This window comes from Battus philenor, unplaced genomic scaffold (genome assembly GCF_028537555.1).
Source record: "Battus philenor isolate CCGP_79_NKW_IND1 unplaced genomic scaffold, ilBatPhil1.0.hap1 SCAF_6, whole genome shotgun sequence".
Taxonomy (NCBI): domain Eukaryota; kingdom Metazoa; phylum Arthropoda; class Insecta; order Lepidoptera; family Papilionidae; genus Battus; species Battus philenor.
This window is the reverse complement of record NW_027181726.1, coordinates 7066640-7090322: the sequence shown is the minus strand read 5'-3', so window position 1 is coordinate 7090322 and position 23683 is coordinate 7066640. Positions and strand designations below refer to the sequence as shown.

Sequence of the window (23683 nt, the reverse complement as noted above, 5' to 3'; positions counted from 1 at the left end):
TATCATTTAATACAGAGATTTGTTGTATTCGTATGTTAATACTATTGTGATTTATATGAGGAATTGAAAAGTTTTTCAAAAATGTTATTACGTAATTGATTTTTCTGAAACCATTCATTTTTTATATAGAGTGTACCGTACATTAATTGACGGCAAAATAGCTATATATTCACCACTTAAATTTTTTTAAATTTTATATGGTTTCACCTTGTATTTTATTAAACTTTATTACTTTGGTTTTCATGGAATTGCCTTCTTTTTATTTACAGTTCCACCGTGTTAAAAGAAGCAAAGCGCTGAAGGCTTTAACCATAATCTCGTTACTTAGCTCAAGTGCCCTATTTTAACTTTTAAAGCTAGGTATAAATGACATGTGCATTCACGAAGAAACCATTTTAATAAGACATGATAGAAATGTCCTTGGCATTCTTCAAAAATCACACATTTTTGCAATAAAGTCCAACGTTACAACTAGAAGTCTCATTTTAAATAATTGTTGCAATAAGACTTTGTAGTTATATCTAGTATATACACAAAGTTAGTAACTTTTTCCGTCTTTAAAATGCATGCTTTATTAGTTAAATATTTTTGAATCATTATTTTAAAAATAAGTAGATTAAAAAGAAAATTTAGAAAGTTTCGATATCGTTTCCAAATTCGATAAATATTCCTGATGTTATATTATTACTAATATGCTATTGAAGTTGTATTAAAATGATAGAGGAAAGACAAAGTATCACGTTTTTATTATTTCGCATATTTAAGAAAGGTGGGGAATCGATAAAGCGACTCATATAGACGTATGTAATCACCGCAACCCACAAACATCCGCAACGCCAGACTGCTCGCAGCTGCGACGCCTGTATAAAAATAAGCTCTTTCCTTATATAGAATATCTGTAAACTTACAAAATAAAACACGTAAAAGTATTAAACAGAAACTTTGCCTAAACCTAGGTATTTAGAGTGTAAGAAAATATTTATATTTCTGTCAAAAGACATGCTAAAATTTCTCGAATATTGAGCTTAATGATTTGGTTAGTAAATACAGAAGACAATATTAGAAAGCATTTAATCTCTTATATATATGTTCATAGGCAAGTGAGTGTTCGACTATTATTAAATGATAGCTAACACACATTTATCAGAAGGTACGTACGTATGCAATCTAAGTAAGAATTAACCCAAACACTTATATACCGAAAATATAAGATCTCAAGTTATTTTTCAAAGAACTATAACGAATAGGGAAACGAAGGTATCGTGGAATATACTCCTTTGCGATAAAAGCTAGTTTCGTTCCAAATACCCTGAAAATTTTTAAACTTGCTTATAATCAGAAAATGAATGTAAACAATACATAATAAATTCATGAAGTACCACACTTCTGATCGTAAAGAACAATTGATAGTACCATTGAGTAATTTAATAGGGACAGCAAGTGGATAACAATAGCATCTATTGTAACCTTCGTTGAACAAAAACACAAATTGAAGTAGCTTTTTGAATAAACTTTTGCAAGTCACATCTTGTAACAACTTATGCATTTGCCGGGCAGAAAAAAGATTGTATGGATTAGAACAAAGGGTAATTAAGTGATGAACTGTGAGATAATAGCGTACGGATGTTAAGTTGAATGCACCAGCGAGCACGCTGCGACCTTGTAGCGCACGTGCACGCGATAACGCATCCGTACGAATCGCCTCTCACCATTAGGTACTCACATTGGCACTCGTCGCGTCGCCGGTGTAAATAGCGGAGTAACTTTCCGGCGGAAAGTTAAAACTCGACAAGGACATATTTGTGGTTCGAAACGGCCAGCGCTCGCGAGGGATGTAGTCCTTTGGTTCATGCGGCGGGCCGTCGGTCACAACGCATCCGTCCTCTCATTGTTTCCCGTACCGCAGCCGTTAGCGAAAATGCGATTATGCGCGACGACACGCGAGTTGACTAACGCGACGCCCGGCGCACGCACCGACGGATTATCGCTCTTAGCTGCGATAATTACCAACGCAAACTTCCCTGTCGTCAATTTATCGGAGCCGACCGTGCAAAAACACGATAAGCGAGACGCGCAGCGCAGACGGCCACAGCTCTGCCCAACCGCCGCGCACTGCGTTTGTTGTGATTATTTTATACTATACCTACATTATTTACAATAAATAAACAATTGACGTTAGCGCAGACGGTATTACCTACCAAGTTGAATACATAATAGGACGTTATAGTCTGTTTGAATTAGCGGTTGTCAATAATGGCCGTGATAACTGTTCTCTGTTAGTAAGTTATTAAAATTAGTCACAATACCATTATTGAACAGATTGTATTGTATTAACTTTTTATTGTACACATCAAATACATATTTAACCATCGTGTAATGCTAATTATCTGTACATTTAGCTAATTAATGATACTTTTTTAATTAGTGCTTTTTTAACTCTTAATTTTTAATCTTGTGTTTTTAAAGTATGAGGATTTCTTAACCCTAAACTATGGTAATTTTGGAGACAATTAATTAGTTCTGACGGAATGTCAAATAATATTTCGGCTACTAATGTTCATGTTTACACTAATACTGTGGGCGCTACAGATTTTCGTTAGGACTTCCTCAAGAAGCGGTTACTAAGAAAACATCTGAATGATCCATTTGCCATCGCAGTCAATGTAAAACTTTTCTCTTTTCCTCAATCTTTTTTTAAACATATGATAAATACACTTTATTAAAGTTTAATGTTTTCTTCCAATGTTATCTAGAAAATTTCGATTATTTTATGCATACAGGATATATTTAGTAGCAATGTTCAACGGTATAATGTCATTTAATCTGACAATTTAGTTAGTAAACCAACGTCACTGTGGTCAAAACGTCGATACCTCCTAACTAATGCAGAAAATAGCAAATATTTATTTCTCGATTTTGTCACATGTTTTATCTTTGTCATAATTAAGAATATGTCAGTGATGATTAAAATAAAACCCATTAAGATTATAGTTATTACAAACTTCTGCATTCGAAAACCATTTAGTAACCCAACTTTGACTTAGATATTAGTCTGTCAAAAAATTCCGCCGTATAATAAATTTTAAGTTGCAACATAGACAGACATTTATAAAATAAAACGCAAACAGAAGAGTTAATAATATTTATTAAATGATAATATTTAAATCAATTACAAAATTAGCAAAAATATATGTCATGTTAATAAAAATCATTTGAAAGCAAAACACAGAACGATTCATTGTACTGCGACAAACTATTTTTTACTGGAAAGTCACAAACAAATGTAAAAATAGCAAAATAATAATTTCATCAAAACAAAATATACAAAATCATTACAAAATATACAAAATTCATTATTAAATTAAAATAAAGATCTATCGTTTAATGATACGAAAGATCATAATGATATGTCATGGATATAACCAGAAGAGAAATTATATTTTACGTTTAAAGGTCATCGATTCAAGTTTACTATTAAAAACTATTGTTAAACCATCGACACTGGGAAGTCTTAGATTGGAAGTCCATCTCATCTCATATATTCTCAGCAACGAGTCAAGGTCCCGACTGATCTTTACTGTTTATACCACGCACTGTGTACGTTGTTATTAGTGTCATGTAGCTTGCAGCACCTTGCAGGTGTACATAAGCAGCTGTAGCGCTTGCTGCCCGTCGACAGTACTCGGTCGCTGGTAGCGCTGCAGTGCTGACTGGACAGACGAAGTCACACCCGCGCTCCGTAACACTTGCTTGGCCTGGAAGTCAAGGTCTATAAACTTTAAACTTTTACGAATAGATTTGTCTATGTAACACTTTAACATTATTTCAGACGTAGGGCGTCCACTGTCCAACGTCTTCCAATGAACATAACATGGTTTACCTTGGTAATATCTACCTTAATATTTTTTTTGTTACAAAAATGCTGTTTAATAGTACTACATTAGTTATTAGTGGCAAACATAGTATAACGTACCACCATTTAGCCACAAACAGTTTTTTTATAGATTGATCAGACAGCAGTAATTTTTTAGGCGAAAATACTTGCAATTTAAATTAAAATTTACAATATCTTTATTCGAGTAGGCATTAATAATTGTAAATAGTCATGCTATCATTTATAAATAGTGAGCTACCAATCACTTGTAATGCTGATAGCTGAGTAGAGCCGGCCAGAACCTCAACAGCTACTCTTTATAAATAAAATTTATCAATGTTTTATGTTTACATTATAATATTAACCATGTAAATGGTTCAACAAACCAAGTTCCACACATTTCGATCAACTATAAATTATTCATTGGTGTAATAAGATTTATTAAGCAATATACTTTTAATTTTAGATTAAAAACTAAGAAAAGGAGTAAGGTAAGATAACCTGTGGAACTTTATAATATATGTGTACACATGGACCCGTGAAGGATTTGTTAGGTTTTGGAAATTGAAATTTTAGGCTTTACGAATTTAGTTTTATTTCTTTTATTTATTATGTGTCAGTATTTTTATACAATTATATATTTTGGGGGTAAAAATACGAGTATATAAATAATATAATTAAATGGCAAATGAAGCATACCCTGTGATTGTTAGCAGCCAAGGCCCACACAGCTCGCGCAGCCAGTGCAACTTCTGTTGTGCTGCCCGCTAACAGAGCGGCAGAAAGCAGCTCCAACAGATCCTCTGATAAAAACAAAGCTGGGCTTATCCCGTTTATTTCATAATTTTATAAAAGCTAACAGAATAAAAATAAATATTTAAGTAGGCTTTAAGTTTGCTGAAAACAAGCTTCCAGGCATTATTGTAACAATGAGTGTTATCAGCATGCTCACAATCACTCATCAAGAGAGGGTAGTGCTAAGTTGATTCTCTATTAGATTAAATGAGGAGTGACACAATAGAAGTCGATAATTTAATCAAGTTAGATTCGAGTCTAATAATAATGTTAATTGATTTGGCACAAATAATGCAAGTTGAGGATAGCTTACGGGAGTGCAGGAAGACGGCTCGCTGATGGTGCGCGGCTCGGGCCAGCGCAGGTAGCAGTCGTAAGTGGGGAGGACGAAAAGCCGGCAGTACCAACAGCGCACTAGCGCCATCTGCGTGTCGTGCTAGAGACGCGCACAGCCGCGCCCACGCCGCGCTCTGTTCGCTCCACGACGTGCCACGCCCGCAAGTTCGGCTCATGCACGACAGCACCTCGCTCTGCCAAGCCAATTTTTTTTTTATATTTTCATAAAAGAAAAAGTTTCTCATGAATAAAAATATACAGCAAAATGGCGAGGAAAATAAAAAGACTCGATACTTTTTTTTCCGTATAAACCACAGAGTAAATTAAAATACCTGTCCTTAGCTACAGTCCTAGTGTCTCGAGATAAGTCAGTGCAGCTAAGTTGATCTAAGTCGATTATCGGTGATAATAACATAAGAATTCAAACATTAGTTGCATGATTATCAAGCAAGTTAGTTCAGTAAGTTGTTATTAATAAAGTTACATATGAGTTAGCAAAAATTAGCCTTTAACCAAGAGTAATATCAGAAACGGATGACTGTGCCATTTATAGTTTAATTTCATTTAGCTATTTATCAATGAAGCAGATTAGTTTCTAGAACAAATGCGTTGACTAAAGACAAAATCGACTCTCGGGGAATCGCCTTCTAGACAAAAGAACCTAAAAATCGATTCTTAGATAAAATATTATCTATATATACATCATTAATAAATGATAAATAGCTATTCAAGCAAAAAATATAACAAACACAAAATCATTTTATTTTATTTAACATCTTTTGTAGTAAATTAAATATCAACGTTCTTTAACATTTTGAATATTTGTATTGAAATCATTCCTGTTTTAAATAATTAAGGTTATTTTTTACTAATACAGCACTAGACTCACGTGGCCATCTATTTCAATACAAATATGTCCTCATAGTGTTGATATATAATATTATCCACTTTGAACCATTCAAGTCGGAATGAAGATGATTTAACTCAATATATAACATTATGCGCTCCATTATTGATAGATTTCAGTATTAATAAAACTACAAAAGTTCCAAGCACGTCCTGATCGAATGCTTAGACACTAATTCGAATGCCAGTAAGGAAGGAAGAGCGAGGCGAAAATCGCTTCCATTATAAAAGACGAACGAGGTAGATTATCCTACCGCAATTACTGCAGGAGGGTGATACTTGATCATGAGGAATAAAACAAAAAATTGAAAATTGAAATAAGGTCGTGGAAGCAGTTTAAACAAGAAAAAAAAAACATAAAAGGGCAATAAAAGTAACAGAATAAGGTAATGAAATAAAAATATAAATAACAATATTGAAATAAACAAAAACCAAAGAAAAGACTGGAAGAAGAGAGCGAAAATTATAGACACGTAAAAAATTTATTGAAATTGTAAAAGTACCCGTATCACAATTAAACAGGGGTGTACAAGAGACCCCCTAAAAACGGGTGCCATTAAAAAAGCACATCCTGATCTAAAGAGAACCAAAAAATTTTGGATAACAAGGTGTTAATACTACTTTAATTTTGTAATATACTAGTGTATACTAATATTTAGGTAAATCTGAGGTGCCTATATACTAATTTTATTTAGCGAAAATAAGTACAATTAACTAATCATTGTCTTCTGTCTCTCTGTCTTTACATCGAACAATTGGCGCCTTTTTTTAATAGCATATGTAGGAATTTAGCTTGTTCCAAGTAGAAACTTTAAACGCTGATTACAAAGCTATCTTACCTTTAGCAGAATCGCCCGACAGTGATGGTGCGCGGAACACTGACATAGTATCCGCAGAGCGAGCAGCAGCGGCCCACCGCTGCGGCCCACTAGCGTGCACAGCTCGCTTATGATATTACGACCGCCCACGCACGCGCACATGCAAGCCCATGCTTAAAAAAAAATTAAAATTCTCTATACTAAGGTGAAATGTGTATTTAAAAAACACATTTATAAAACTATATTTGTAAAGGGTTGAGGTTATGGGGTTGAGTTTCTCGCCAGCTCTTCCCAAAATAACTGCCTTCAAAGCCGATGGTGGCTTCCTGTAGGGATAACAATACCGACATTATGTAGATTGACGATTCGAAAGTGCTTATAACATCTTATTTGAATAAAGAATACTTTCATTGGATTTGGTTAGAATTACACATTATATTAAACCTCACAATTATATTGAAGCAAATGTAACGGTTTGCTTATACAACTTCAAGTTTAAGAATAATATTTTTGGGACCAAACTTTAACTTTTGGCCAAAGGGCATGCGCAAATTACACGCGTCTAGCTCTATTAATGTTGCGAAGTTCGAAGGCTCACTATTTCACTATTTCACCGGATTGGAATTTAAAGTCTAATATTCAAACAATATGCGAAGTCAACTAGTCTACAGGTGCCCAAGAAGTGGATTACCTATACGATCCTTTGGAGAAGTTACCCTTCGGAAGAAATAATATAAAGTAATTATTTCTATATATAATTTTTGTCATAGACCTTCGCGTATAAAATAGGGTATTCTTGAAAGTGTCTGTAAGGAATGGTTCCCGCCCAGTTATGGAGAAAGCAGACGTCATTTTTGAAAAAGTGGTTTCATATCGGCACATCAGTAGTAAAGGCGTAGCTGTCGAATCGAAAATTAACTATGTTTTGACCAATTTGAAAAAAATGGGTATTCATTAAGCTCTATACATGCATTTGTATTACATTAGCTCACTGTAAGAAACCAAATAAACCTAATGATTTGATTTTTTATTTACGCAATGAAATCGAATCGTTTTCAGAGAATAGTGATGAAAAGTTGATCACTTCCGACTAGAACGTGCGAAAAAGTTCATGGTCAATGATCAGTTATGCTTTACATACTGTGACAAAACCTTGATTAATTCGCGATAAGGTGATGCTGTGTGTATGATGCGAACCAAATTGCATTGTTTATCATAAACTTTTATCACCGGGGAGAACCATTGATTCAGATCTCTACCACCAACAAAAGATTAGATTACAGCAGGGAGTCTGTAAAAACCGATCGAATTTAATCAATCTAAGTAGTGTGGTCTTTTTAAAAACTAAAGTTGGCTGGTAAGTGATAATTCGCCACATAGCCATGACTTTGCACCCTTAGATTTCCATCTGTTGCGGTTTATTTAGGATTATTTAAGCAGTTTCAGGTTAACATCAAAGAGGACTGCTAAAACCACATGTTTTTAACAAGTCCTAAAATTTCTACAGCAACGAATTCATATCACTACCTACAAGATCCAAAGTTATCAAACAAAAGAGCACACCCTATATACACCCTATATAGTATAGTTTAATTTAAACAAAGTTAAAACACATCACGGATTTTTATATGAACATCGAAACATCTTTTCCCCCGGTCTATTATTTTTCTGTATATGTGTACCTACGGCCACTGCAAGACATAGGTTTCCTCCCGAAGATCCGTACGATGTTTACATCTGTACATCTATACGGAACTATAACAGTTTTTGAGTTTATAAAGTGGATCGTACCTTTAGGACAGTCGTTAGTGAAGGTAACTAACAAGTGCATAATTGCGTTCCTCAGTTGTTCAGTCATCATGCACCACGGCCACAGCCTGTTCAGGCTTCCCGCGATGTTATCGGCGAACATCTCTTTGATATGTGGACACTCCAGCATTACGCCGTTGATTATTGTAAGCACCCAATACAGGGTGAAGAGAATGGGGTCCTGAAAATAATTTTTAATTACATCATATACTGTCAAATACACGTAAGAAGGGAAGTTTATTATATTTTTTAATTTGTCAGTAATAAAGGAATTGATGAAAGCATTAACAGATAATATATAACGACTTTATAGATTCATATGGAAATATTAGCGGCATATCGGTACAATAATTCTTGATTTACAATATTATATTTTATGTTAAACAATAAAGTTATTTGTCATCAAAACATAATTGTGATGGTTAAAAAGCAGAAAACGGTTACCACATAATTACGGTAAATAGCATCAATTCAAAGTCTAGATCTTCTTGACAGCAAAATTTATTTCACACGCCCGTTAATTTTTTCTTATTATTACTATTCTAACACAAAGGCAATATTACTTATTTTTACTTATTTGACGATGTTTTTTTAAGCATTAATGTAGTTTTCTTTATTAATAATTTTAACAAAAAAAATGATATTAATTAGAACATGGTTCTGCTGAAACTAAACATAAGTTACTTTAAAGATTAATTTTAATATTTTTATTCTACATCGTAACATTTATGCTGGAAACTAAAAATATATCGCGATATATATTCTGCGATCAAAAAGTAAGGTTAAAATTTCATTTAAAACTTCCGAGCATTAAGAAGGCAGGTAAATATTTTTCATTGATTCCTAGGGAAGGACTATAACATTTGCCAAGAGTCTGTTTGGTACTGTTTGTCGAAAGTTGGAATATTATTTGGCTCAGCCCAAATCATTTTGAAGGATGTTTTATATCTCAAACGTGTCAAGTCTCGATTGATGCCAGTCGTTCAATTTTTTTTGAAAAAAAAAAGGGTCAAAAGCTCGTCTCGTATTTTTCCGCAACCACCGTACTTAGCAAACTCGTAGGGCCAATACGGGAACGCCATTTTGATACGAATGAGATAATCGAATAAGGCCTTGAAGGCTGTTACCGGAAAACGACATTCCGAATGTTTTTGGCATAAGTGTGTTATATCGGACGGGGATTACTTTGTAGGGGATGAAATTGATTCTCCACGATTTTATGTTATTGCTACAATGTATCCCACTTATTTCCGTTATAAATGTGTGATGAAAATATAGTTTTAACATACGTAATTGGCGTTTCGAATGACATCAACCGGTTTTCCCTGCAGCGAGAGCTGGTCTCGAAGTGCATGCAGCGTCGCCAACAGTACACGCGGTAACTGACGGTGGGCAGCGTACTGGCGACAACGCGCGCTCGCGGACAATATGCTCGACAGGCAGGAACAAACCCGGACCCACGCTTCTTCTGCAAAATGTATTTCGAACAAACTAATGCAAATAATAATAAATAATTACACCGTCTACACATCAATCAAACAATTCAAATGTATAGATAGAGTATTTGTCTTAACCAGTAAGTTCGAAAAAACTTTCATACAGTCCTTTAGACTGTCGGTTTTTTGTCGCGAATCTAAAGAGAATAGCTTGCCTCTTTTATATACAGAGTGATTGGTTATTGACGTAAAGGCTTAAAAGGAGTCAATTTATAGCTTATTTGCTGTCAAGTAACATACAGTACGTAAAAACGCTATCCAAAAATCAACCGTTTCAGAAATAATTATTAGCACAATGATAGTATGACAAATCGTTTCTAAAATTCGGATTACTAATATTATATATTCATTTATTTTTAAGGAAACATACAGTTATAAAGTAAAAGTAAAAATAAATTACATGTTCCGACCTATAGAAAAAAAGAGAATGTAACTGAAGATACAATAACTTTGGTTATTTTCTGTTGCCGCAGACTTTGTGCTACCAGAAATTATTGGCCTCTTGCGTTCCAATAGAAAAAATAAATTAATACACATATTTTATAGGTATCGCTTTTTGAAGGTGGGTTGGAAAAGGTGTAAAAAAAATTAAAGCTTTTTACTGACAAGTGAACTATACACTGACCCCCTTAAAATCCTTACGGCTATTTTAATCAACCTATATATTTATACGAGCTTGTTTACACATGGAAGGTGATATTTGATTCTCAAAATCAAGCCAAATTGTTGAAATGCTCGCTTGTGTGTGAACGCGGTTTTAGAAATATCAAAAATACCAAATTATTATTTCAACATATTCAAATGCGTTTATTGTTAAAAGTTTACTGATCTTCTTATTTTCAAACATTGCGAGTTTATTTCCTACGTTACGAAATCTGACTTCGACAACACATGTAGTTCAGAATTTAGTAAACTATGTAAACTACATTAAATGATTTAAAAAAATTTACGTTTTAAGGGGGTCTATTAGATACGAGTTTAAACATAGATTCACTAAGAATATTTTACCCGGATTCAATTACAATTATTATTATAAGAGGAAACAGTTAAGTTTCGTAAATTAATACGATAGAGACATTGAAATTGGATTTCTTTTTTTCGATGGTTGTGTAATGTAAACAAAACATTTTGAAAGACGTAATAAAAATTTGCATGCGGGAAAAATATGATAAAAGTATATGATTTGTGAATAATTTCAAATCATATACGTAAGTTTGATTTTATAAGTATAAGAAAGACAGCGTTGCAGATAACCGCTTTCATCTGATTAACAATATATTCTCTGTGCTCAGGTCGTCGAGTATGCAGTTTATTGGCACACGTGATTGGAGGTGGGTACTTAAGAGCAATGGCCCCGATCACATTATTATTTCGTGATTATGTTTTGACATAATTCTGATAACTCAACTATATTATTAAGCCAATATCATCTAATAATCAAATTATAAAAATAATGTTTACTAATAAATTCAGTATTGCATTACATTGTAAAAAAAATGATATATGATATGAAACATTGCTCTTGTATCGGATTACTAGGATATAATAACTATGAAAATCGTAAATTAATTTAATCTTAATTTTGTAACACCATTTGTTGGATTAAATATTTTAGTGTTTCATAATTGCAAACGGATCGAATTTAAAACGAACTTAACTGAAGCAAATATACAAAACAAAATTGTGTTGGTTTAAAGTTGAAATTAGTTTCATCAAAAATAAATTATTTATTTCTGAATGTACCTTTTTTATTATTTTATCTCTGATGCGTATATACTAACCTTGACTAGCCTTGCATTTCTTCTTATCGGTGAGATCTTGAAAGCGATTTATTAACAGCTTACATAATTCTTCGCAAACGTACTCAGGCCGGCAATCCTCTCCCTTCCTTGTGTCGCCTGCCCCGGAGGATCCATCTAGCTCCTGCCAGTCACATTTAAGACCACTAAAGAAGTCAACGAAACCGTCCTCATCCGCGTGTTTTTTGCACATTGTCGATTTAATTAATTGTGTCAGACAGTACATTGCAGCATCTTGGAATTCTGAAATATTAAAATATACTTATTAATTTTTATTTCAACACGAAATCGCAAAAAAAAACAAATTTTACAAGAGAAACAAAAACCGAACTTCTTTAATAGCTTTAGTTATATTCAACCTACAAGGATAATTTAAATACCAAATCAAAGTTATTTTTTTCTCCATCCATGTATTTTATTTCTGTTTATATATTCTGTAAACTATTTGAGTTACAACGGAAAATATATTTTAGAAGAATTAAATTTAAACGATTTTGGGAGTAATTTTCTTTATGTTGTTATTCGAGCGAAATAGTATATTAACCGGCACCAGTAAGATTGCATATTATTCATGTGTACATTTATCGCAATTGTTTTTATACAGTTTTTTTTCACATTATACATTGGTTTAGTTTGAGATCGATTCTTTAAAATAGATTTTGGTAATGAGACGTTACTGTAAATATATTCATAAAAAATTACAAAACTAGCCAGTAATAACAATTACTGGAAACTTATCGAACATTTTTACACGACTAACAACGTACTCGCTCTTACGATTCTACTTATGAGAATTGCGTTTCTTTCATTTTACATTAGAAAAATCACTAAATAATCACAAGGTGTAGCTGCCGAATTTGATAGAAACGGAATACGTCCGCAATAGTTAATAATTCGGATTTAAGTGGGGGCGACGATATAACGTAATTCTACTAATTACACAATTGGTATGTTTTTCTAATACTAAACACATAATTGATAAAATTATACTTCTTTTTATAAAGATAAATAAATAATATAAAGGTATTAAAAATTATAAATTATATTATTATTAAATAATTAATAAATAATATTAAAAACATAAGCATTCGTGTATCAGCCAATCAATTTAAGTTAACAGTTGTTTCAGATAATTCATAACAAGAGTCAGATTATAAAATCGATACCTTATTTCTTAATGCGTAGTAGATTTTTTCCTTTAATTATAATTGGTTTTGCTTTAAAATATTTGAAAAAAAATTATATTCAGAATTCGATTTTTACATTTAACTTCAATGGATAATAAAAACTTTAATAGATTTATCATTAAAGTTCAATTAAATCTGAGAATTGTCGAATAACATACCGTCGTCATCGCTTAACAAAGAGTGTTTCAGTACAAAAAAGAAAGGCAAGGCTTGTTTCGCGCGCAACTCATTCCAGATGGTGTCGCTGGCGGTACGATCTGAGAGCAGAACACCGAGCAACAGCAATGTCTGCGTATGCGCAGAAATTTCTTCGCCATCACCTGCAAAATCAAGAAAATCTTATGACGATCTAAGATTTATTAATCACGTGTACATGTTGTTATTTGATCTGTTTTTGTAATTTGTAGGTCCTAGATAAGATATACTTAGGAGATATTTTGCAAGTGTGTTTCAATGTTCCAATTTATCAGGCACGTGTCAAGATATATTATCTCAAGCGGATAAATATTGTTTTCTAGTAATATTTACACAAGTATTCAGTGTAAGTGTAGTTAAACATTAGGTTCAACAGTATTTTGAGTAAGGAGGAATTCCTGGTGTCGTATATAAAAAAAAAAACCTAATGCCTACAAGCTCTTAAAAAATCATGTAAAGTTGGATACCGGTTTAGTTTTTATCAAAATATAATTTCTTATTATTTACATTAGTATCAATGCAACAAAAGATACGCGACCCGTTCCAGTCTGAAATGTTTACTGTTTATGAACAATCAAATGTTTTATAGAAACTTCATGTATGCATTCATTAAAGCCCCTTCGTGATGCGCCTAAAGACAATTAATTTTTAACAAAATTGTATGTGTATTAAAAAAATCCATATTAACAATGTAATTTTGATAAGATACGGATTATTTGTTTTTTTTTTAACGGGATCGAAAGGTTCTCGGTTGCCGACTACAAACCGGTAGACGCGGTATTGGTAGGCCTCCAACTATTTTTTTTCCTACGGCGCCCGCAATGGGGGAACTTTCGGCCACCCCTGTCTTGGGTTCACAGAGACAATTTTTAAAATAAATAAATTATACACTTTCTCTTCTTATTATTTCTTCATTCTTCTTAAGTCCGTCGCAATATCTCTCACTCGATCCTTTTTTTCTTCTTCACATCGGCCCTCCACTAGGTGGAACAACGACATAATTAAGTTCGTGGGGAGTCGCTGAATGCAAACAGTGCAAGACAGTGGTCATCTCTTGTCTGAGAAGAGCAAGATGGACTTTTTTAACGAAACGAATCGAAAGGTAGTTTGTAAACACCTCGTATTCAGTATCTAAGCTTAAGGACTTCTTCAGGAACTTCAGCAGGGGCCTTTACATTGATTTTTATTGGAATAGGAGACCGCCGAACTCTTAGGCTGGGCGGACGATTCATGAGACTAAGCGTGACAGGAGATTTCGGATTGGGCTGACCACGCAATATGATTGGACTATGATTCGTAAAATACACCATCGTTGTTGTAAATATATTTAATAAACATATTTAATTTTCTAAAATTTCTGAATGAAACTTGCTACTCATTTATTGTCCCATCGAACAAATTAAAGAAAATTAGAAAAAACAATGAAAACGTCGTTAATTTCGTACTTTTTACTTCGCAATGAAGTATTTGTGCTGATTGCAATAACTAGTTATTTAGCGTAACGTAATTTCAAAGGCCGGCGGATATAAACTGCTCAAATCATTATAATATAGAACTACATGCAGAACTAGCATTATCTACATAATTCTCAATTATTCGCATTCTTTCTTGGCAAAACGATAATAACAACCATGTAACATTTTATCAATCCGTTAAAAATGCAAAAGATTACGTCAGCTTTTTTCAAATCTAGCTATGAAAATAATAGATTAATGTACGATATTTCTTATTTACTTGATGCAATAGGAATTATTGTGAATTATCATCATGCATTCGTATTTTTTTTAACCTTTTCAAGAAATAATCTAGTGACAGTAAATATAGTGAACATTGTGTGTTTTAAACTTTACATATATTTGTTTTTGATAGTAAGTAATTGTTGGCCTTAGTGTAATTTACATTAGAAGTGATTATATAATATTACACTTAATAGTTTGCTTTATATAATTGCGCATCAGGATGACGTTGTATGAATTTTTGGCCAGTGCAAGGTCCGGCACTCTCTTTATCTGCAGACTGTGGGGAAGGTATCATAGCTAGCGAGCGTAGTGCTAAAATGGGTTAGGAACTAAGTTCAAATGCTTCGCTCAAGACTTTACATGGTATTTTCATTAAAACATAATCCTTATTTATTGTGCTACCAAAACTGCTGTACCGCACCTAAGAAATAGCGATTTGGAGAGTAAAAATAAAAGAACATTCAAGTTCGTCGCCAATGTTGACAAAAGTTCAATATAATTGGGCGGCTGAAACTTACCCGTCTCGCAGCGCGCATACTGAAGGCGCGGTATGGCGGTTTCGGTAGCACTATGACAGGTTACCTAATGTCTGTACAAAAATGTTGAACCATGGAACGGTAATAAAATGAAATTTAAATACATATTTATTAAAGTCGTAATCTACAATAGAAAACGAATCATTTTTAAACATGGCAGATGGATATTCTAATCGCACTATCTAGGTTTAACGTCCAATTACCTAATAGGCGTCGGAAAACATTTGGTAAGGCCGCTACCAACCGACCTTGAGGTCTACGTTGGTCAGCAGTGAACGTCTATCTAAGTTCTGATTTCGCAATAATAGACACAAACAAGAGATATACCTTCTTCAGGTTGCTTCAGCGTTCGCAGTAAGTTGACTAGGCAATCCTTGGTGGCAGCCAAAGTGACACGCACGCACTTGGTGGTCGCAGCCGCAGACAGCGCCCGGCAGGTCGCGCTGCGTACGAGGTTTCTTTCCGACACCGTACCACAGTTCCACGATGCACATCTACATAATATTAAAAATCATTTTTACTAGTGTATCAATAAACAAAAACTGTCATTTACTATTGAGCATACAGCAGTCTTTCGATTCGTCGCATCAGCATCGTCATTACGTCCATATAAAGACCACTTCTGAACCTGAACTTCTCCATGTACGCATGCCGGTTGTTGATTTCTCTCTTTCTCTTTCCCCAGGATCCCTCGACCAGAAGGCCATGTGGCCTACCCGCTGTCACATATACAATATCACCTAGTTTTATAACCAAAAAATATCTAGTACGGACTATAACTAAGACAATTATGCAGATTTATAATAATTATTTAATGTTCTGTCATGTTTCGTCCTTTCAACCTCTATGACTTATATACAAACTTGAAAATCCTTAGCCTAAGAGAGTTATATTAAGCATTGAGAAAATTCGAGGCAGCATCTGCCGTGCTACTTAAACATAATGTCGGTAACTTTCACTTAAGTACCTTTAGGTAATTACGTTGGTCACACTTACCAGCAGTCACATTAAAATCGCATTATCGTTTCACAAATGTAACTTGAAAGGTCACAACATACGAAATACATACACTTATTTTCTAAAGTAAAAATATATTAATGATAGTTTACTGAATTCTTAACGTAAATCTTAAAGAATAAAATTTAAGGCAATATTACCTGAAAATTACTCGGAACAATCCCTGATCATTAAATGCTTCCACTGGGCAGGTCTTAAATATGCTGACATTATAAAGTACATTTGCCACAGCTACCACCAGGTCTGCAGTCGGTGGAGCTTGGAATATTTCCGCCGTTGGCGACAATTGAACATCTCCGATCTTTTGGGCGCGTACTTCTAATTCTGATCGGCGCTCTAAGACCGATAGGGGCAGGTTAGGTTCTGAAGAAAAAAATATACTAATTATATATAATTAACAACCAAAACAACAATATTTTCCGGTAACACTATGATCCACGCAAAAACTCGCGGAGTGCATGATTACACCATAAAGATAAAACGTTTAAAGACAATACCTCAAATAGTTTAATATTTAGTTTTATTAATGGTGATGTAAACAAAATTCAGTGTACATTACTCATTGTATATCTTATCACCATAAATAGTTTCACCAAAAGTGATATGAATCATTATTCTCTGTTATTGGAAATACAAAATCATTCAACAGTGATAAAATATTTATAATTACGTCATATTAATACGTACGAAGAAAATTCTGGTTTTTCTTCTCGTTACAAAATTCTATGAATATTTGTAAGCAGCAATCCAAAAAGTTTGTTTCTTTTATTTGTTCTATTATCTCTCTCTCCAATATCTGAAATAAATGATTTTCTTATTTTAACTTTCATACTGAAAATTAGAAGCACTACGGGTGTTTATCTAACAATATAAAAACTAAGTTGTTATTAAACTAAGTCGTTCGCGTACTGTCGTGGCAGTAAAAGATAATGAATCCCAATTCATAATTTTAATTGAGCATTAGTTACTTTGCTTATCTGGAAACATTGGGAATTCCCAAACATCTCTGATACAATAACTCGTAAATAAGTGTGGCAAGTGACCAAGCCATGAAAAAAGTTATAAAAACCATAGAATTTAAAATATTCATGACTTTTGCATAGGCAATCGTACAGTTTATTTAATGATGTAGGTACCGGTACAGCTGTGCGACAAGAGAGCTAATTAAATTCAGATATAAGTACTCTTAGTGATTGTTATACCATAAATAATATACCCATAAAGGAAGTATAAATGTCTTGGGTGTTGTAGTCGACTCAAAGTTAGATTTTTGCGAACACATTGATGACATAACAAATAAAGGAGTACGTGTAACTGGTTTTGTATTATAACAAACGAAATTATTTGCGAATCCCGAGATCGATGTTTTCCTTTTTAGATGCTTTGTAAATTTTATTCTCGAATATTGCTCGTGTCTGAAGCCCATCTTATACCATACACATTTAAATATTAGAGAAAATTCAGAAACGGTTCATGTATTGTCATATGCGAATGGCCTTTGTAACTTTTCACATAGTTACAAGACTAGACTTTTTCATTTCCAATTAAACTCTGGAATGTAGACGCAAGGTGGCAAATGCGAATTTTCTACAACAAATAGTAAACGTAATTGACAGCCCTGATTTGTTAAAGAAACTTAATTTTATTGTGGCTCGTTCCAATATCAATCTGAATATACTGATGAATTTCGAATAGAATTCATGACGAATTAATTATGAAATTTTTAATGTTAAAATACCCCGAATTAAGAAGCTAGGAATAATTACTTCTGTAAATAATATTTAATTGTAAATCATAGTTTATGTAGTGTTCACTTCCAGATAGTCGTACGCCTAGTTTATTTTTTAGTTTAATACTTTTATGGTTTGTAGTATGTGTAATGATATAAAAATAACATAAATTATTTTATATTACTATTGAATAATAATGATATTTCATTAAATACGTACAATAAAGGAGCGGAATACTTTTCCAATGTCAATGCTTTTGTCCAAATATGACTACCGAAGGCATCTACCTTTACGAGAAAAATGAATAGGCTATTATTAGATTAATGTTTTAGCAACGTCGGCTGCATCACATGTCAACATCGAGGATCAGTCAAGCGCTAGACTATCACGACAAAAAAAATAATGCGACGGTGTTAGGAGTGTAATGCACATAAACAATGCACGAGTTATAAAACGTGTGCCTTTAAAACGAACGAACCAAATATAGTACTAGGATTACCATGATTCTCGTGGTGGATTACTATATTTATTAAGCCTTTTTACAATCTTTGTAATGGCGGACTTAATGACTTTAGGTATTCTCTACCAGCTATATACGCTAAACAGATTTAATACCAGGAAATGAAAAATTTATCACATTGGTAAAGTAAACGAGCTATGGATGCTTCGAATTGCATATGTAGGCCCGTAGCGAACCTGCTCATAAATCATTGCATGTTTTTACCAAACGAGTTGTCGTATTTTTGGACTTCTTTTTATTGCATAGGTTCAGCTGTTGCCTGTGATATAGTATGCTCCTTGTACATCGATAGCAAGTACGTCAGAAAACTCGAGAAAATGATAAAAAATTGGTACCAGAACATGTAAAAAAAGCCGTATGTAAACCCAACTTTAAAAGTTTTACATAGTTCTTAACGCCCACTAATTTACTCTTACCCTTTCACTTGCCTACAAGAGTGTGATTAAAAGAACACTATATTAACTCAGGTGCATAAACTACAGAGCATATACACATTACGTCCTTGAGTATGTTATCTCGAAGTTCACTTGGTATCTCTTGTGATGACTATGATATGCTAAGATCAGTTTACACAAAGATTAACTGTGATTCTAATTTTTTGTTTATCTATGTTAAGACTGTATTCTTTTATAATTTTTCACGTACATTTTATGTTATTAGACAGCTTGAGTAAACTTATCTTTATGACATACATATTTTGTACTGAAGAGACATTACTGGCTACAAATATATAACTCTAATAAAAATACTAGACAAGCGATGGTCTATCCAATAAATTGGAACGGTCCATGATTTTGATAAACAAAACCCTCGCAGCATCATGTGTGCCGTTAGGTCTGCCACTTGATACGCGTTTAGCATTCCGATTTGAGGGTTCCGGGCAATGCCGAATCACGGCCTGACCTGTAGGTGATATCAGTTCGTATATTTAAGAGAGCAGTCAAAGAACTGTTTGTGACTGTCTACATAGGTACAATTCTCGCATTTATGTGTAATTTCAGCAAATACGTATGAAATCGTTTATATACCTCATTCCTATGAACATTTTTTTTACGTATATTGTTCTTATTTGTAATGTTGACCGAAGCAAAACAATTACGACTATTCGTGGCAATTTACCAAAACTATGTCGTCGCTAATGTTTACTCTCGTGACTCAATAGACATCAATCAAATATCAAAGCACATACTTCATATTACGTCACAGCTATTTTACTGTGTAAATATAGTAGTTGCTTGTAAATAAAAGTTGAACACAATGTGAAGTTTATTTATTTTCAATTGTCATACTAAATAAGAATTCAATTACCGTATGACCATTTTAAAAAGAATAGGCGTTTTTCAAATATTATCAATTTTTTTTAAACAATTTTTCGTGACTTTGCACTTCTGTTATCATCGCGCATTATCCATATCGCGTAAATTCCAAAACAACGTAATGAAGATATTATTTTTAATTAAAATATTTCAAAAGCGAATCACTACATGGATTTCCAATTGAAATCAGGACAAACTAATAATAATTGTCATTTTTATATTAAAAGTTTACAATAGATGAAAGAAGTCAGTTGATGTTTTTATTTATTATTGTATTATATTTATAATATGTATTAAACCTTATTTATTATAAGTATATATGTTATATACGTGTGTATGTATGTTTAAGTATGTATATTTATGTATTTCATGTTCGTTTGTTTGTAAATATGTATTTTTTATACATGTAAACTACCCATACCTTTTCCATATTATGGTTGTCTGTAAGAGATTGCCTTGTGTGATAAGACCGCCCATTGTACTTTTTTATATATTATTGCAAAACTTATTAAAAGTATCTTAACGTGTACAATAAACAATATTAAATAAATAAAAAAAATAGATAGCACTAAAAATGACAAGTATGACACGAATGTAAAAGTGGTAAATATTTCGCCCGATTGCGAATAAATGTTAATTTACGGTTCAAAACAATGTTAACCATTTAAATCGTATGTATACGCTAAGTGCAACTCAAACATTCATACGGACGTAGGTTTTTATAAGCAACCGTCAATGCGGTTGACTTAATGTTTACAAAGAGCGTTTTATTACGATGCCAGTTATATAAGAAAATTATATTACTAAACAGATCATTTTTTATTCATAAAAATTACATTCAATGTCAGTAAAGGTATTTATTTTTATTTATTACATATTATTAATAAAAACAAAGGAAAAACATTATTTCCAATTAAATACTATATTAAAACAAATTTATTAAAATATAAATTTAATTAATACTGATAACCAGAGATAAATATCATCGATTGCAGCCACATATTGATATTTATACAATACAAACATTAACATAGGTCACTGTGAACAATATCGGATGTCGTATTTAAAATCGAAACGTAATAAAAAATAAAAATTCGTTTATCAGTTTATGCTTTATACTATAATATCAAAGAGAAAAAACATTGGCATGTGTTTTCAACTACATTACAAAATCTCGTAAATCCAGTACAGTTATTCGAGATATGACAAAAATAAACGCCTATACGTAAAAAAACCATACTAAAAGAAAGCAGTGCATGATGTAAAAGAATAGAGTTTTGCATGTTATTAAATAACTTCCTTATAGTAACGGCTTAAACTTTAACCAAATGCCACCTTTGTTTTTAAGCATTACACTGCGAGGATCGTAATGAATACGTGGTGTAGTCCTGGAACAAGGCTGCACAAGATATGCACTCAGTACAGCAGATAGTCCTGCTGCCACCATCAGCTGTGCCAACCGAGCACCTAAAATATAAATAAGAATGATATTCGTTATAAAACAAACAAAGTTATCGTAAGCTCCCTAATCTAATTGGATTATAGCCGGCATTTCATAAAATTAGTTGAGAAGGCATAGTTTACATTCTCCAATGGAAAACCTGAGCACATTGTTTGCGCAATGTTTAAATAACATTGGACGACGCTTTGTCTTTGAATGAACTTGTTTAAGTGAACTAATAAGATTTGCTTGTCTAACAATAAGTGATTGTAGACCGCACCGGTTATATGAATAGTATATTAATATTTAATTATTAAACATAATAGAATGAATTATCATTTAATGACACAATTGTTAGTACGATTTCCGAAACAAGTGTCGGGTCTATTACTGTAGATGTATACGAATTAAGAATATTGTAGTGTGGAGAAGGCTCAGGAAACGAGTTTATAAAACGAAACAAAATGAACTTCAATGTAATGAGATTTATAATAACTTACCCGGACAGCTTCTAGGTCCTTCCCCGAAAGCAATAAAACCAGGCGGATTTAAATCTTCTTTGAAACGATCCGGGTCAAACCTTTCGGGATCCGGAAAGTATCTGGGATCCTTTTGTATACAATGTAATGGTATAAGTACTGCGTCTTTAACTTTCACTTTCAGATCGCCGGCCAGAGTGCATGGCGCTGTGCATAGGCGAGTAGTGATGGGCGTGGGAGGATGGAGCCGTAGCGTCTCCATTGCTGTTTGTACAACCAAACGCATGGAACAAACTGCGTCGTAATTCAAGCCACCGTGTCTTTCCATACAGTCTATAATTTCTAGTCTCACTTTATTCTGCAAGTCAGGGTCTTTCGCTAGCTCGTATAAACAGAACGATAATGTCGTCGCTGATGTTTCCAATCCAGCCAGCATAAATATAAAAGAGTTGGACGTTATTAATTCATCTGTCATTGAAATCTCTGTTTCGTTTCGCTGCATATTTAACATGAGCTGAATAAAATCGTTACGATGCAGTCCGGTACTCCGCCTCTCCTTGAGAACTTGATTTATTATATTTGTGAAAAATGTTTCCACTTCCCAAGAATAAGTCCTGAGATTCAAAAATTTAAACAGTCTCGGGAAAAATGTCCGACAATAACGTTTCAATACAGTTGTGCGATCTGTTTTAAACATTTTTTGTGACATGGCCAAGAAAGGTGAATCTGGATTTTTTAAGGAGCCTGGATCGACACCGAAAGCGCAGCTGCCGATAACGTCTGTTGTAAATCGTGACATTAATTTCGGTACGTCGACCTCGTCCAGGGTATCCTGGGAAAGGGCTATTTTAAGAGCATTAGCGCAGTCGGCAACGAGTGGGAACATTGCTTTCATTTTAGCAGAAGAAAAGGTCGGTGTGACTATATGTCGCATAGCTTTCCATTCGGTTCCGCTCATGTTAGCAAGGTTACGAAGCAGGGGCTCTCTGCGAGTGTCAGTCGACACCGATATTCGGTCACTGAAGCATGTAAAATCTTTGGTAAAAATACTCTTCACTATATCTAAATCAATGACGAACAGCGTCGGTCTTCTAGCTTGAAATATGCCTATGTATTTCTCTTCTCGGAAGGAATCATAAAAGAACTGCAGCATATTTGTATAACTTCGTCGCATTGTCAACGTCGCGCCAAAGTTACCGAAAATTGGGCAAGGTTCTCTGTATGGCACTTTTCTGTGCTGCCAGTATTTTCTTCCATTTGTTGCAAAATGAAAAACGGTTAACAACACTAAAAACAAGAGCAGTACGACAAGAAATATTACACTTAACCACATTGTCACTTATTAAGTTTAGATTTTAACTTATTAAATTTGCCCGTAGAAACGCTAGAGTGGGCAGAAAGCAGGCGTACGAGTGGAGTAAATAAAGCGTGCGTGCGTGCGCGCGTCGTGTGTGCATGTGCGTCCGCGGGCACGCGGGCGGCGGCCGGCACTCGAGTGAACCATATCGCAGCGAGCGTCAAGATAAGCTCCATGCTATGACGCAGTCAAGGACGCGTTTGTTGATGCGATGGGCCCGTGACTTGAATACACCCGCATTACGCCGCTTATGAAGCTTTTCTTATGGTCTTACTTAACAAACACGCAATATTCATAAACTCACTACAGTTTAAAATAATTTTTAACTTTATT

The 23683-nt window shown here is 33.7% G+C and overlaps 3 protein-coding genes across 3 annotated transcripts in view; all 3 read right to left on the bottom strand.

Moving 5' to 3' along the window:
• IP3K1 (inositol-trisphosphate 3-kinase-like protein) overlaps positions 1 to 2102 on the bottom strand; it is a 71824-nt gene extending 69722 nt beyond the window's left edge. Inside the window, exon 1 of the mRNA XM_068773393.1 lies at positions 1724 to 2102. Within this exon, the coding sequence (XP_068629494.1) occupies positions 1724 to 1798 (75 nt within the window). The 5' untranslated portion in view covers positions 1799 to 2102. The remainder of the gene's footprint in view (positions 1 to 1723) is intronic.
• Positions 2103 to 3203: 1101 nt separating this feature from the next.
• Positions 3204 to 23683, bottom strand: part of ana3 (anastral spindle 3) — a 43088-nt gene continuing 22608 nt past the window's right edge. Inside the window, exons 23-33 of the mRNA XM_068773705.1 lie at positions 17195 to 17303; positions 16648 to 16870; positions 15818 to 15984; positions 13179 to 13340; positions 11816 to 12076; positions 9828 to 10006; positions 8521 to 8719; positions 6751 to 6902; positions 4983 to 5199; positions 4574 to 4677; positions 3204 to 3755 (exon numbers count right to left, since the gene is read on the bottom strand). Coding sequence (XP_068629806.1) covers positions 3615 to 3755; positions 4574 to 4677; positions 4983 to 5199; positions 6751 to 6902; positions 8521 to 8719; positions 9828 to 10006; positions 11816 to 12076; positions 13179 to 13340; positions 15818 to 15984; positions 16648 to 16870; positions 17195 to 17303 — 1914 coding nt within the window. The 3' untranslated portion in view covers positions 3204 to 3614. The remainder of the gene's footprint in view (positions 3756 to 4573; positions 4678 to 4982; positions 5200 to 6750; positions 6903 to 8520; positions 8720 to 9827; positions 10007 to 11815; positions 12077 to 13178; positions 13341 to 15817; positions 15985 to 16647; positions 16871 to 17194; positions 17304 to 23683) is intronic.
• LOC137930452 (probable cytochrome P450 6a13) lies at positions 21050 to 23475 on the bottom strand. Its single transcript, XM_068773704.1, has 2 exons — positions 22015 to 23475; positions 21050 to 21540 (listed from the first exon to the last, which is right to left on the bottom strand). The coding sequence occupies exons 1-2, from the start codon at positions 23324 to 23326 to the stop codon at positions 21374 to 21376; spliced, it is 1479 nt and encodes a 492-aa protein (XP_068629805.1). The 5' UTR covers positions 23327 to 23475; the 3' UTR covers positions 21050 to 21373.

Bases quoted from the DNA above. Each gene is read 5' to 3' on its own strand.
- LOC137930452 (XM_068773704.1), bottom strand. From the start codon at position 23,326: ATGTGGTTAAGTGTAATATTTCTTGTCGTACTGCTCTTGTTTTTAGTG. The intron at 21,541-22,014 runs GTAAGTTATTAT...TTTATATTTTAG, and splicing joins AGGACCTAGAAGCTGTCCGG to GTGCTCGGTTGGCACAGCTG.